This window comes from Thamnophis sirtalis, unplaced genomic scaffold, assembly GCF_051295495.1.
Source record: "Thamnophis sirtalis isolate CommonGarterSnake01/CBP01778 unplaced genomic scaffold, rThaSir2_p1.2 scaffold_14, whole genome shotgun sequence".
Taxonomy (NCBI): domain Eukaryota; kingdom Metazoa; phylum Chordata; class Lepidosauria; order Squamata; family Natricidae; genus Thamnophis; species Thamnophis sirtalis.
Genome location: NW_028261394.1, coordinates 47639142 through 47655151, shown reverse-complemented (window position 1 = coordinate 47655151; position 16010 = coordinate 47639142). Strand labels below are relative to the sequence as shown.

At 48.5% G+C, this 16010-nt stretch overlaps 1 protein-coding gene across 3 annotated transcripts in view; it reads right to left on the bottom strand.

The window, feature by feature from the left end:
* The window catches only part of JPH3 (junctophilin 3), a 41852-nt gene extending 35389 nt beyond the window's left edge, over window positions 1-6463 (bottom strand). For all 3 annotated transcript variants that reach the window (XR_015698443.1, XM_087728636.1, XM_087728637.1), the window contains exon 1: window positions 5773-6463. Coding sequence is in view for 2 of the 3 variants with exons in the window: in XM_087728636.1 (XP_087584762.1) it covers window positions 5773-6154 (382 nt within the window). In the remaining variant the exon portion in view is untranslated. The remainder of the gene's footprint in view (window positions 1-5772) is intronic.
* Window positions 6464-16010: the final 9547 nt, after the last annotated feature.

Here is a 16010-nt window from a genome sequence, read left to right as displayed (position 1 = left end):
GTTCAAATCTCACCGGCTCAGGGTTGACTCAGCCTTCCATCCTTCCGAGGTGGGTAAAATGAGGACCCAGATTGTTGTTGGGGGCGATATGCTGACTCTGTAAACCGCTTAGAGAGGGCTGAAAGCCCCATGAAGCGGTATATAAGTCGAACTGCTATTGCGATTGCTATAGAATGCTGAAAGCTTCTCAGTCCATTGAGCTAATCAATTCTAATATGCTTCCTGTACAAAGTACAGGAGAATCTGCCTAATTTTCTCTCTCTCTCTCCCTTTCTCTTTGCTAATCATCAAATTCAGTAATCCTCATCATAAACTCTCTAATCTTGCCCCATTTCTTAGTTAAACTAAGCTCTTAATCTCCGTAGAAGCCTCGAAATATAAAGAGGCCTGGCGAGAGAGACAAGGGCTTCTCACGGGGCATCCTTTCCCAAACAGTCCTCCAACTCCCAATATTCTGGAGATTCTGGGAGTTGAATTCCACACACCTTAAAGTTGCCGAAGTTGGAAAGCATCAATTTACATTAAAAACTTGCATTGGTTTTATTTTAATGCTGCCTTACTGGAAAAAAAAAACATAGCTGAGAGATAAGAAGAAGAAAACTGTATGTCATTTGCAAGAATCTTCCCCAACATGGTGCTGGAGAGTTCTGGGGGCTCTCAACCCACCACCCCACCAGAAACCCTGGACTGCAGCATTTGAGCATGATGGGGGGGTGGGGGTGGGGATGCGGAGAATTAAATCCAAGGGCAGTCTTCTTAAGATTTTAATTAAATTGACTTTAATCCAATGTAATTTTTTGCCCAGCCGTAGTTATTGGGACACCACACGCCATGCCATACCTTACCCTTGAAACATTCATCTATGGTCTGCAGAGCATGGACTCTGCTCCCAATCTCTCACCTTCTGATGCGAAGGAAGGACCCTTGTGACTTGTGACTTTCAGTGAAGTCATTTATCAAAAATCCCACAAACTGCTCGTTTCACCTTCTACAAAAAAAGCACCGGACGAACCCTGGTGGCTCCTCTGCCTCTCATATGCCTCCCATTTCTTCCACGCTTGCTGTTCTCTGGACCCCCAGGGGCCACGGAAGGATGGAACTGACACCATGTGGGCTGCAAGGGACCCAAGCCCACCCGATACATCTCTTGACATAGATTTGCAGCTGTCTTCACGGCTGCCACCTGGGTGTGTCACAGCTTGAAAAGAGATTGATTGAAAAGAGAGCAGCTCCCACATCTTGATGCCATGTGTGGAGACTGTAACTGCCACGTTTGGCAGCAAACATGGATAAAGGCCATGCTGGCTAGAATTCTGGAGAACCACTGTCCCCAACAGGCCTTCGCCCACCATCCATTTCAGAAAGGGAGGCTTAAATGGAGCAGAGAAAGTACAGGTTATTCCTTGACTTGCAACAGTTCATTCAGTGACCAAAGTCACTGAAAGGTGTGACCTTTTTCATACTTACGACCATTACAGCATCCCCAGGGTTACATAATCAAAGTCTGGGTGCTGGTTAACTCATATTTATGGCAACTACAATGCCCTAAGGCAGTGTTTTTCAACCTTGGCAACTTGAAGATGTCTGGACTTCAACTCCCAGAATTCCCCAGCCAGCATTCGCTGGCTGGGGAATTCTGGGAGTTGAAGTCCAGACATCTTCAAGTTGCCAAGGTTGAAAAACACTGCCCTAAGGTCATGGGACCACCTTTTACGACTGTCTGACAAGCAAACTCAATAGGGAAGCCAGATTTACTTAACAACCGAGTTACTAAACTTAACAACTGCACTGATTCACTTAACAACTGGGGCAAGAGGGGTCATAAAATGGGGCAGGCTCATTTAACAGCCGTCTCGTGAGCTCAAGTGGGGTTGTAAGTCTACAGGTGCTGTAGGGCAAAAAATGCTTCCTTCAGCCTGGCTGGGAGTTAGGTGCTCTCCAAGGTCCTGAGCCGTGGAAAGGATTGATAGGCGAAAGAAGGAAATCCTGTAACAAGCCTGTTTTTAAAAGCTCCCATTGCTGGACATTCCACTGAAGTGGATTTGAATATTCTAGGGCAGTGTTTCTCAACCTTGGCAACTTGAAGATGTCCGGACTTCAACTCCCAGAATTCCCCAGCCAGCATTCGCTGGCTGGGGAATTCTGGGAGTTGAAGTCCGGACATCTTCAAGTTGCCAAGGTTGAGAAACACTGTTCTAGGGATCCGGCCCGGTTAATCCAAATCACTTGCATCAGCCTGACTCAATTACTCCAGCCTTGTCTTACCATTTCTAGGAGTGGGGCTCTTTGGTATTGTTCTGCCAGCTATGCTTGAACTTCCAAATATAAAGCAGCTAAAACAGAGATTGGGAGGACACATGAAACGGCTGGAAGGCTTTCTTTTTTTTAAATAAGCAGACTGTAATTCTGAGACCCATAAAGGGAGACCTGCTCTCCTTCACTTCCTCTCTTATTGTTTGGGCTGCTCCAATGATTTGCGTCCTGGAAATGTGAAAATTGACTTTGGGGTGATGCAGACCCACTTTTCAAGATAGAAACGGCGCTGCTGGAAATGCCGAGAGAAACGAGGAGGGAGGGAGGGGTCACAAAGCCAACCTTTTGTCTACACACGAGGAAGTGGGTCTAGGAAACCATTCTCTTTTTTCCCCCAAAGAGTCAACGGGAGGATGGGATGCTATGTACACACTTTACACAGGATGGGCTTGAGTGAAGATAAATATTATGAGATCCAGAGGTTGGGTCTGGAAAAGAGGGGTGGGGGAGGCCTGAGCTGTGCTACACTGATGCCCCTGAAAAAAAAACCCTACTTCTCTTACGCCTTTCCAGGAGAGTCGTCCACGATTTCCTTCTGAAACCCAACTCAAACACCGAGATGAGAGCATCTGTGAATAGGTTGGGGTGCGAGACAAATGCCCAGACATCGAGAATTGCTGTGTGGGAATGCCAAGATACAAACCTCCTGACCGTGAGGTTTTCCCAGGGCCACTGGGGAAAACAGAGCTGTTTGGAGCCTTTATTCCAACAGCAAGTTGAGGGACGTGGGGCGTCCTGGTTTGACAGCAAAGGCAAGGCCTCTGGATGGCGTTTGCCGGTATGTCTACCTCCTAGACTTTTGAGTTAAGGCACCACAGCTTTTATTTTGATATTACTAAATCCTCAGCGCAGGTGGGTCTGCTTATTAGACTGATATCTGTCTGTAGTTTTTAAAAAAATGGCATATGGTAGATTATTTTTGACATCTCAGGAAGCAACAAGGCTCCCAGCAGATGGGCTGAGAAACTACAGGGATCTTAATTTCCAGGACCTGCCTCCGTTTTGAATGGCAGGCGGGGAGCCATCCTTTCCCAGTGTAATGCAACTACCCCTCATACATCTGGAATTCTACTGCCCAGAGGTAGGAGGTTTGCTAAGTCACTGTCAGAAGGGCCAGAGAAGAGGCTCTGACCAAGAGAGATTTCATGCTCAGTGGGACACCCCCCTTGCGCTTTCCCACAATTCAAATGGGTTCTTTTCCCTTGCCACTGTCATGAACATAAAGGAACAAAATAGGTGAGATGAGAATTTGAGCAGGACATAAATTCGAGGGCTCTGTGTAGCCCCCTTTCCGGGCTGAACACCAGTGGGATGAGAACCACTCCATGCCCTGAACAATGTTCCCCACAATTAGCTCTCCGTGGGGTTGGGTAGATTTTTTCCAACTCCCCAGAGCCAATTTTCACCATCAACCTGAGGTCTGTTTCTCGGATTCTTTTCTGAGTCTGAAGCAGGCCACGGCCTCGTCGAGGTTATGGAGGCTCTGCACATTTATCTCCTCTTTGGTTGAATATTTGCATTTTTTTTCCTCAGGTTTCATTGGGGATTGCAGCACTGCAGTACTTGTACCACCGTGCCTGCATGGCTTCTGCGTAAAGGCATGGGTAGGCCAAGAATGCTTCCAGCCCACCTTCCTTCTTCTAGCGTCTACTCGGGAACTAAGATTCCTCAGCCTGGCAACCCACCAGGTGGAAAGACATTCCAGACACTCCCAACATTCCTTCAGGGCACCAGATCAGGAAGAGCAGTTTTAGAGGATTCACTCAGAGGTATTAAATGCAGATTGAGCTTCAGCCCTGAGTTCAGAGAAACCTGGGCACTGAGAACGAAGGTTTCCGGGCGGGGGGGGGGAGAGGGAGTTGATATAAGCCATGTAAACACAGCAAAAGAGGAAGAGTGTATCCCGTTCAGCTTCCCTCCCTTGCTTCATTGCAAGTGCGGTTCACAAAAACGGATCCCCAGACGCAGCCACCTGCCTTTGTAAAAAAAAAAATCTAATAAAGTTTGCTCAGTTCCTGCCCTCCCCTCTTTGCTTCCCATCAGCAAATTCTATTTCACAGAAATAGATTTTCCCTTTGGCCTTTCTTTTCCGGATCTCTTCCCGCAGGCCCTTTGAAAAGCAGAGGATGTATTCTTGGCCGAACACGGCTCGAAATCAGGCACGCCGGGGAGAGGGAGAGAGAGGGGGAGGGCGGCAGAGAGGCAAAAGGAAGGATTGATAGAGGCTGATATGTGACATTAAGACCAAAGGCCTGCTTTCCTCCAGCGATGGGGTGAGTAGGACTGGCGCCTGCACACCGAAAGGTTAACAGAGGAAACAGCCACTTAACCGGAGATGGAGTATTTCAGGCCATTCCAGAGGAAAGCTGCTCTGTGCGAGCCAGACCTTAATCTTACATTCGCCCTCAATGCTTTTCTCTCTTCCATTGGCCTTGGCTAATTTTGCTTCCGCTTAGTCAGTCCACATCTCCACCTTCCTTCCCTCTGCAATAACCCCTGGGGCTTCTCCCCGAAGCCAAGAAGCAGCTGTTCCTACCAGCCTCTGGGTGCCCCACATACAGCCAGCCACGCATTCTCAACAAGAAGAAGCCTCTGTGAATTGCAACTGGTTATCAAATGAACTGCGGACCCATGGAGTGGAGCGCCAGACTTGGAGGGAAATTAAAAAAAGGGGAAAGAGTTTGCAATACAGTTTGACCCTGGAGAGAATCGCCTGGCCAAGGCAGGGGGGGGTTTAAGAGCAAGACTTTAACCCTTCCGTCCCATCGTATCCTGTGGGGTTAGCGGTGGGGGTGAATGGAGGCCCAGACTCTCTTTCATCAATGCTCCTCTCTGGAGGGAGATGTTGAACGGGGCCAATAAAACCGCAGGCCCCCAGATCTGGTCCAGGAGACCGAATCCACAGAGCAAATCTCATCCTACTGAACAGAAGCCACCTATCCCTTGAAGGGGTTTTATGCCAGCCCTTTCCAAAATGCCCCAGACTCAGGGCAGCAAGGGGAACCTGATGGCATATTTCTGATTGCAATTTTTCTCCTCCTTTCCCACAACCCACCCTGGATCCGGGAGCCTTCAGAACCAGGAAGGGGAACTCTTTGCACAGACATAAACACACAAGACCTATTTGCTGACCCCCACCTTCTCTATGCCCAATTGGGTTCGGGTGGAGAGACGACATTCTCTTAGCAGCTGAACGAGGAGGAGTCTGAGCCATCTCCAGCCTGCAAACCCGGCTTGGAAGGAGGCCTTCCTTTCAACCAGCAAGATTTAATTCCGGCGCCGGCTGAACTTCAAGGACTGGACGGAGGTTAGCAACGCAGGGCAAGGCCGGAGACCTCATGCCCTCCTCCTCCTCCGCCTCTTAAAAACATCCCCACCCAGCAGGTGGGTCTAAAAGGGCGGCGCGCAGCGTTTCAGCCGGCAGGAGAAGGTGGGGAAGCCGCCGCCGCCGCCGCTTACCTCCATCCGAGTAGGTCTCTGTCCCGTAGCCATCCTGCAGTCCGTTGCTCCAGGTGCCTTCGTACTTGGCCCCGTTGCCGGTGCACTCGCGCACCCCGTAGCGTCCCTTAAATCCGTGAGTCCATTCGCCTCGGTACACCCACTTGCCTTTGCTCTCCACGCCGATGCCGTGGCGCTTCCCTTGCGCCCAGGTGCCCTGATAGGTGTTCCCGCTGGGCCAGGTGTAGACGCCCAGCACTTCGAAGCCGTGACTCCAGGAGCCCGCATACTCGCCTTGCCCCTTCGGGCCGGTGCAGATGCCGTGGCCGTGAGCCTTGCCGTCCTCCCAACCTCCACAGTAGGACCCTCCATCGTCAAAATTAAACCTTCCCCCACTGGACATGCATGTAACGCAGTTCGCAAAATCTCAAAAAGGTGGGGCGGGGAGGGGGGGGGAGGCGAAAGCCGGGGAGACAAAAAAACCGCCCCCTTAAACGATGCACCAAACGCCCAGAGCCGCCGAGGGAGCCGGGCTTGGCCGCTGGCACATTCTCTCCAGAGGCGGGAGGGGGGAGCGGTTCCGGATCCGTCTCCTCCTGCCTTACTGCCGGGGGGAAGAAAGCCCTCCTGGGCCCGCGGAGCAGCGAGGGTTCCGGGGGCCGGGAGGGGCAGAGCGGGCCGGGCCGGGGGGCGCCGGCGGGGGTCCTTTCGAGCCGCCCCGGGCAATAGTCAGAGAGGGGAGGGGGCGGCGCGGGCAAAGGCCAACGGCCAACATATAAGGAGGGGGGGCTCCTGGATCGGCAGGAGGGGAGGGGGGGGAAGCGAGAAAGCAACGCCACAGACCAGACAAAGGGTCTCACAGCCCCCGCGGTGCCTTCCACCTGCTGCTGCTGCCGCTGCTGCTGCCGCTCGGCTGGCACAATTGCTCCGCCGTTCCTGGGCAAAGCAGCATTTTGCCCGCGGCGTGTTCGCGGGAGAGCCTCCGGGTCAGCAGCAATGCAGTGTCTGTGACCGTCTCGATCTCACGCACTCTCTCGCCCCCCCACCTCACTCCCTCCCTCGCACACAGACAAACACACCACACACCCGCGCGCGCTCCGTCTCCCTCGGAGCCCCCCCACCCCGAAAGACTGTTTTCATTCTCTTCCCCACGCCTCCCCCGGCCGCCCCACCCCGCTGCGACTCGCAGCTCACTCGCTTCGGCTCCGGCGGGCGGGCGGGCAGAGCTGGTCCATGTCGGCCTTCAGAGCTGTCCTTTGGGGAGGGGGCCCTGGCACCAGCCGGGTGGCGGCAGAAGGAAGGGATGCGGGAGGCGGAAGAGGCGGAAGACCGGCGGGGGGGAAGGGGGCTCCTTGGCTGGAGCTCCGAGCGGGGAGGGGCGAGGAGCGCCTCGCATCGTTCCGGCCTCCTCCCCCGCCCTGGACCCCCGACTCACTTGAGTCCCTTCGCCCTCTTCTTCTCCCCACTAGATGGACACTGGCTTATTAAGGGGAAGGGAGCCCAGCATCTCTGTCTCTGCCCCCCCCCCCGTGCCAGCTTCTTGTATTTAAAGGTACAGCAACTGCAGAAGGTAGAGTCCTCCCTCCCCCCTCCCAACACAGATCTCGGCCGCTCTTCCCTCCCCCTCCTTGGAGGCAGGGGCTCAAAAACCTCCAAACAGCTCCATCAGGCCAAAGGGATACAATGCCCCCCCCCACACAAAAAAATACTTATTTTTAAGTTTAAAGAACTCGAGAGGGTGGAATCTTATCAACCTGCAGCAGTCTGGCGTTTCTAGGAAGGAAATACTGTAGCCCGAGATGAATTTTCACATCTATGGCTCATGCTGCTTCCTAAGTGACTTTGGTTTTAGAGAATGAGAAGGGAGCATGCTTAGGACTGCAATCTTAACCTAAGTGCTGAGGACGGCTTTTCCTTTTTTACTCTTTCTTCCAACTCTGGAAGATGTTTTAAGTATTACGTCTCCACATTAAAAAGAAAGAAAGCAGCAACATTGATTTAGTATCAATTAAAACTGTAGTCTGGCTATTGCTCCAGCTTTCCACACTGGGGGTTTTTTAAGGCTACGAAAACAACCTGCCCCGCAAAAATCTGAATATTGTAAACATGGATCTGCAGTAGAGAAGTCAAAACTGGTTCTCTCCAAGCATCTTAGCACTACAACTCTCACTGGTCACACACGCACAAAGGCCGGGTCTGAGGATTCTGGGAGAGGCAGTCCCAACCCAACCCACCTAATCTGCGAGGAAATAGATTTGAAGGGATGCGTGCCCACCCAGCAATCAATCCATCGATCTTAGCAATGACAACGCCGTCATTCAAATAAAATAAAAAGGACTTGGGTGGGCATTTCTAGATGGCCCCAATGAAAGTGACCATTTTAAGCACTCTGATATGATAGCAAAAGGGGTTGGTTTGTCTCCTCCGTCTCACCAGCAGTTAGTTCAACTAATGAAACTAATAGCAATAGCAATAGCAGTTAGACTTATATACCGCTTCATAGGGCTTTCAGCCCTCTCTAAGTGGTTTACAGAGTCAGAATATCGCCCCCACAATCTGGGTCCTCATTTCACCCACCTCGGAAGGATGGAAGGCTGAGTCAACCTTGAGCCGGTGAGATTTGAACCGCCGAACTGCAGATAGCAGTCAGTTGAAGTGGCCTGCAGTACTGCACTCTACCCACTGCGCCACCTCGGCTCGAAACTAAGTCCTTTTTCATTTTTAAAATGGTGCTCTGGTGTATCAGGGTTTAAATCTTCTGTGGAAATAGGGAATATTTGCTGAATCAAGGCAACAGAGCAAAAGGCTTAGCCCAAGAGACATCTTAACGGGATCAAGACAGTGTGTAGCTTTTATGCAAAAAGATGTTCTGACTTGAGGAACATCTTTCTAGGGTTTGAGATTCTTTCTTGAGTAGACCCTTCTGTACTCTGCCTACTATTAATGAGAGGTTTGGTTTCTAACAACTGCAAGAATTCAGTGCTTCTTCTGATGCAGGCCATGTTGCGCTGTAAAGGTAGCTTCAGTGCTTGTTTCACCTTTCCCAACCAGATTAAAAGATCTCTCTCTCTCTCTCTCTCTCTACAAGGACCCGAGGATCTGCTCACCCAACATGATACCCAACCGAAGGGAAGGATCATTTCTAAAAAAGCTCATCCAGAAAACTGGGTGGGCCTTCGGGATCAAGGTTAACTTTGTTCTCTTAGGGAATAATAGGCTAGCACTACTCTGGAGGAAGCAAACTTCAGAACTGCTCACCAGCATCTCCAATTATTGCTGGGGAAGATGTCCACCTGGACCTTGGCAGGCCTGAGAGCTTCTCCTCTCTGCTGTAATTTTCATATGGCTTAGAGCAGTGTTTCTCAACCTTGGCAACTTGAAGACGTCTGGACTTCAACTCCCAGAATTCCCCAGCCAGCAAATGCTGGCTGGGGAATTCTGGGAGTTGAAGTCCAGACGTTTTCAAGTTGCCAAGGTTGAGAAACACTGGCTTAGAGGAACTGAAGCCCAGGACATCTGAAGAAAACTAAGTTTAGGGAACTCTTTCCTGTCTGTTGATATAACTGCTAAGATAACATCGACTGTAGGAGGAGAGCAGGCAGAACTGGGGGTGGAGTCAAGACAGCGATCAGCCCACAGTTCCCACGTTCCCACAAATGTCCTAAGACTAAGCCTAACCCCCTCTTGAATGCCGTTGACTTTTATCTAGCACCAGTTTAGTGCTGACTGTGATTCTTGTGTACCAGCATGACAATAAACTAGCTTAACTGGAAGCTGGAAGAGCAGTTGGTCTTAAGAGCATCTCTGTTTGCTGATGATGGGGTGTATACTTTCTCAGGCTAAGAAAGTCAGCACATAATGAACTGGAAAGTGAAATTCTGACACACGTTTTGACTTTGAAACCATTTTGCTAAAAGCTTTGGTAAGAGCCCCAAACGGCTTTCTACTTATTCTTGACAACTGCATGCTCTTTACATGCTTTGTGGTGCACAGACAGATAATGTGGAGCCCTCTCGCACAGGCTTGCCATGCAATGGATGCGTGAGATCAAAGCTTTTAATCTTCTTGCTATCTGCATAAGTGCAGCAAATTAGCCAAAGGGGCTTTGCTGGCCACTAGCTGTATCTCAGTACGATCTTGGTAGCGTTTATCCTTCCAATCACTGCAAATCTGATCTTCCTTAGCCAGATAAAATTCCAGCTAGTTTCCAAAGTGAAATCAAGAAACTCAACAGCAGAGAGCTGATCCTGCTCAGAGAAAAGCCAAGGGCTAGTAAGCTTTATCATATTCCGGAAGTCCTTTTGCTTCCAGGAGAGAAAAGGGTACAAAGTCACACGTGGCTCTCAAACCAAGTCCAGATAAAACAAACCAGAGCTGCCAACGCTCCATCCTCTAAAAAGGAATAAACTCATCAAGTGGATTTTCCACAAAAGGAAGCCTGATTATGGGGTGGGGGGCGCGACCCTCAATATTCCTTGATAAAATCATTTGCTCCGGGGAAAACTAGAAAAATCAGAATACTGTTACTGTAGGTTACATGAATTGTCTTTTACTGTAGAGAGAATTTTCCAAATGCCATCAGAAGTAATACCATTACTTCTCTCGTGGATGTGTCATCATTTGAGATGTTTAACTGCAGGCCTAGCTAGGAGTTAGGATCAATGAAAAGAATGCACATGTCCAGGCAGACTCTTCCCTTCTTCTTCCTGCTTTTAAGAGCCACAGCTAAAACAGAGGTGTTTCCAAAGGGATGGGCTTGCTACAAGCATGGTGTGAGTCATTCTCACTGGTAGGTCACAGGGAATGCGAGGAGGGAGCAGAGGCAACAGTGGTTGGGTTTCACCCAGATTTATCTTCTTAGCAAGAAGGGGGGGAAAGTAAGGATTTCCCCATCGCCTTTTATGTCCACAGACATAGGCTTAAACATCTTAAGAGCGTGGGAGTTCAACCTTGGCAACTTTAAGATCCATGGACCAACTCCCAGAATTCCCCATGGCTAGCTGGGGGATTCTGGGAATTGTAGTCCACCCATCTTACAGTTGCCAAGGTTGAGAAACACTGAAACATTGGAATAAACTATGAAATCTTTGACACAAAAGCTCTTATGGGAAGCTGAAATCTGAAGATATTTTTGAGCTCAGGAATAAAGCCTGAGGTTCTTCACAAAATACACTGTGATCCGGCCGCTGGTTAAGGCCTTGGTTGGGGGCACAGTAAACGGAAGGAGGCTGCCCTCCAACAGAGGCTCAATTCCCTTCTGGGATGCAGGTAATAATTCCAGATTAAGAGTCCTGTTTTGTAAGAACCACCTTGCAGGGAAGGAGCCAGGCTCCCCCGCCTGGGGAAAAAGAGCTATTGCAAGCCCTTGAAGCTTTACCCTCAGCGTTTCTGTGCTACGTTTTACCTATCTGCAGAGTAGCTGCTCCCTTATGGGTGGGCAAGTCTATATATCGGGCCCAAACAGATGGGTTATCAGGCGTTCATCCAGGTACCATACCACCCTCCTGACAGTTTGCAAAACCAAGAGGCCAAAATACACCTGACTGCATTCCTTCACACACTGCAATTGACCAAACAGAGCAGGCATCTTTGAGCAAATAAATATCGCTCTGCAAATCAGCACCAACTTGCAGATGTCTAGGTTTAAGATCGTGGATGGAAAGGTTTTTTTTTTTAAAGACTACTGATTCTTATGGGACAACACTGGACGGAAAGCTCTCCTGAAAGTCCTAACGTATAGTTACCATAATGAAATAAATATCAACAGTCCACAGTTCCAGGAATCTCACCACCAACACCACCCAGCTCTGCTTTTCTTTTTAAAGATTATTTTATGCCCACTTTTAGGCAGTGAACATATCTAATACTCTTTTCTCTTCCTATTATCTCCACAACACTGTGAGGTGGGTGGGCTGAGAGAGTGAGTGAGTGGCCCAAAATCAAAACCACCCAGCTGGCTTTCATGCCTGTGCAAGACCAGAATTCACTGCCTCCTAGTTATTGGCCCAGTCATGTAGGAAGTTAGCATGACGGACATTTCTTCCAACAGACACCCAGCCAGCTTTCATGCCTAAGAAGGAACTAGAACTCACCAACTCCTGGTTTCTACCCTGGTGCCTTCATCATGAAACCAAAGGCTCATCCCCACATGATGGGGGTTACTGCCTCACCTCTTCTCAATAGCAATAGCAATAGCAATAGCAGTAGACTTATATACCGCTTCATAGGCCTTTCAGGCCTCTCTAAGCGGTTTACAGAGAGTCAGCATATTGCCCCCAACAATCTGGGTCCTCATTTTACCCACCTCGGAAGGATGGAAGGCTGAGTCAACCCTGAGCCGGTGAGATTTGAACCGCTGACCTGCTGATCTAGCAGTAGCCTACAGTGCTGCATTTAACCACTGCGCCACCTTGGCTCTCACCCCTGCTCTAGGCCACAAAGTTAAGAGTTTGGGTTTGAGGTATGCAGAGGAAAAGCAGAACGTCGTCATTGGAAAAGGGGCCGAAGCTGGCCAGGAGGCTTCCAACTGGCTCCCTCCTCTCGACATTCCAGCGACACCAGAGAAAGACGACTGACATGATGCGCAGAGTGCAGGGAAGCAAGCCAGAACTCTCTCTTTAGAAGGGCTGCAACAGCTGCCTTGTTGGCTCCTGAGCACCGGCCAAGAATGCGCTGCTCCTGAGAGTACATGCGAATCCTACGAAGGCATATGATTGTTACTGCTAGTTACAGTTAGCAGAGCTCCTTGTGGGGGAGAAACACAGCCTCTTGAACTCAGGACTCTCCTAGGGGGAAAGCTGGCCTGCTGCTTCAGGCCTGCTGGTTTTCAATTTGTTCCCCAAACAAATTGTTGGAATGATTTTAGCATCCCTGTTTCCCTGGCAGCAACCCATTGTGTTCGCCCCAGAGTTATAAATACCTTCTTGGTCTATTGGTGCTATTAGCAATGCAGCCCCCCAAAAGCACATGGGGAAGAAAGAAGGGAATGTGGCATTGCTGGACATGAGGGTGGGAATAACCAGACTGAGTGTTCCTTCTTCCATTTGGTGGCTTGCTGAGACATGACATGGCATTTGACAAGATGGTGGCCTCATGAGTAATTTTATTCATTTATAGTCAATGATGTTATCACCCGTACACAAAATCTGGCTGGAATCTGAAGCCATCCGGCTACTGACAAGCGATGGGGGCTAAATCCCAGTTTGGAGCTGTCACGTCTCTCAGTGGATGTGTACTTTTTGAAAGGCACACAGGCTAAAACCATGCTAAAACCACGCTAAAACCATACAAGACGCAATATCTGAATGTTCAAGTCCACCACAATCAAAACAAAATTGTGAGTTTGTGTGGTGCGTTGTCTGATTAGAATATACATACATAAAGCAAATATTGATTCTTGAATTCCCAGCATCAGATTCGGGAAATAGTTTTCCCAAAATAAAACACCTGTATAGCACTAAAACACTTAAGGGTAGAACAAAACCATTTCATTGCATCATGAAAAAAACATAATACAAGCATCAAAGTTGTTTTCAAGAGTCCCAGATACAGCTCAGATTTGTTCCACTAACTGAAAGGAAACAGATTCTTCAAACAAAGCCATGCTGTGCAATCATAGTCTTTCTCCCTGGGGTTTACCCTCGACGAAACCCACTGAGTTGTGCAGCCTCCGTTTATCATTGGGAGATGCACCCGGTTATTTTCAGAAAGCAATGACTGAATTGTCTCACCAGGTTTTTATAACTGAAATGTTCAGATACTTAATTCACACCTAGGTAATCAGCAATGTCTCATTATTTTTATCCAGTAATCACAGGTTGCCAGTCTGAAATAGTAGTAGTCTAAAAGAAGATTTGTACAACCAAGTCAGAAAACCGTTTGCAGATGTATGACGGTTTCATTCATCGTATTTTTTAAGGCTACTTCTCAATCTTAGCCACGTTCAGATAGATGGATTTTAGGGGACATTAGGTATTTTGCTGTATCCGCTAACATTATTATTATTTTTTTAAACCTTGTTTGCTTCTCTAGCTTTTTCTTCCAAGTACCGGCATTATTATTATTATTTTTCTCCTCCACCCTATTCATGGACAAGGAAAGGAAAATTTGTACTGTAGCATGATGTTATCACTGAAATAGCCGCTAGAGGACACTCACCATACATGCATATATAGATTTAAATAGACCCACAACCTTGTTTATTATATTAATGGCATCTAAGATAATGAAATGCAAGTTCTTGGCCAAAACTAAACTAAGTCTCTCTTATTCTTTTAGCCTTTTTTTCCCCACAGTAGCCAAAGAGGAAGACGGCAAGCAGAAATCCCCAGCCAAACACCTGATCATCTGGAACCGCAACTCACAGATTACCAATCAGACCTAATCAATTTTTATCACAGTTTTTCCTATAAAAGTCCAGACATGCAGAGCACGTGGAAGCAATAGCATTTCTTTGTCTTAATCCACCTACTGAATCCACCTTGGTTTGTTTTAAAGGCCATTTGTGGAACAAACCCTCAATAGGAGTTTATTCGCCACATGGAGATTAGCGGAATGTGTGAACTCAGTGCCCATCTGTGATAACAGATTTTTAAAGCATATTTGTTCCATGGAAGTTCCCCCCCCCCCAGCTGATGGGATTATCTGAAAAGACACCCATTCCTGAGAAAGGGAGATTTTGCATTACTGATTAAAAGAAACAGATCACAGAATGTAGCAGTATCAAGCCATGTGCCTAAGCAGGGGGGAAATTGTTCAGCTAAAATAAAAGTTAGATCTCCTCGTGTTTCTCTACCTTGGCAAAATTTAAGATGTGTGGATTTCAACTCCCAGAATTTCCCAGCCAGTCTGGGAGTTGAAGCCCACACCTCCTAAAACTTACCAGGGTTAAGAAGCAGTCCTCCTACCTATTGGGATAACTCTATAGAGAAAAGGGAAGAATTATTTGAAAAGGAAAGTAATCAGAAACTGCTGAATACCTTGAATAGGAAATCTCAATTCGCACAGGATGGCAGAATCCTCCATTTGGGTTAAGATTGCCCGAATGCTGGTTTGCACGAACCGCTGGATCGCCAGGCCCTTCGAATGTCGGTGCCCAGGTGGATTCCTCCAGGGATGAAATGCAGAATCCTCCCATTCATTTCATTTCATAATAGCAATAGCAGTTAGACTTATATACTGCTTCCTAGGGCTTTCAGTCCTCTCTAAGCGGTTTACAGAGTCAGCATATCGCCCCCACAGTCCGGGTCCTCATTTCACCCACCTCGGAAGGATGGAAGGCTGAGTCAACCTTGAGCCGGTGAGATTAGAACCGCTGAACTGCAGATAGCAGTCAGCTGAAGTGGCCTGCAGTACTGCACCCTAACCACTGCGCCACCTCGGCTCTCAATTTATAGGCCGCCCAATCCCGGAGGACTCAGAGCAGCCCCTCCTCAAAACAAGAGGGGGAGGTACAGAGCTTGGCTGCTGCCCCCCCCCCCACTGCCTCTTCCTTTCAGGATGCCAAGTTCAAAAAACAATGTGGACTTTCTCCTTGGTGGTTCAGCACTCGGCTGTCTCGGTCACTTGTGGTACCTTTTGGTACCTGGGAAGCATTTATGGCTTCCATTGATTTGTATTTATTGATCGCTTCCACCTTCCCTCCTTCACATGGTCAAATAAATTTCCTGGGATAGATGTAACCCTTTTTTTCCCCCTAGCTTCACAACAATCCTGCTAGGTAGGCCAGTCTGGATTGCTGGCTGAAGGAGAGGAGGGGTCCTCAAGACCCCTCCCACCCTTGGGCTCTGTTACTGATGTGTTTACTTTTATTGGCACATTAGTTTCTAGCATTCCTCTCGTCTTCTCTCCTCCACACGGTTGACCCACTGTAACTTCATTTAAGTCATTTCTTTTTCTTTCGCCATTCCGTGGGGTCGACAATTTCTTGAGAGGCGCCTATCTCTTATTTGGTGTTTTTTTCTGGTGCCTTTCATCGGAGCAGATGGCTTCTTATCTAACTTGTTCGTAGGCGCCTGTCTTTAGAATATAGAATAAGAGAGTTGGAAGGAAGGGGACCTTGGAGGTCTTCTAGTCCAACCCCCTGCCTAGGCAGGAAACCCTATACCGTTTCAGACAAATGGTTATCCAACAACTGCTTAAAGACTTCCAGTGTTGGGGCAGTCACAACTTCTGGAGGCCGGTTGTTCCACTGGTTAATGGTTCTGTCAGGAAATTTCTCCTCAGATCTAAGTTGCTTGCATCCTTGATTAGTTTCCACC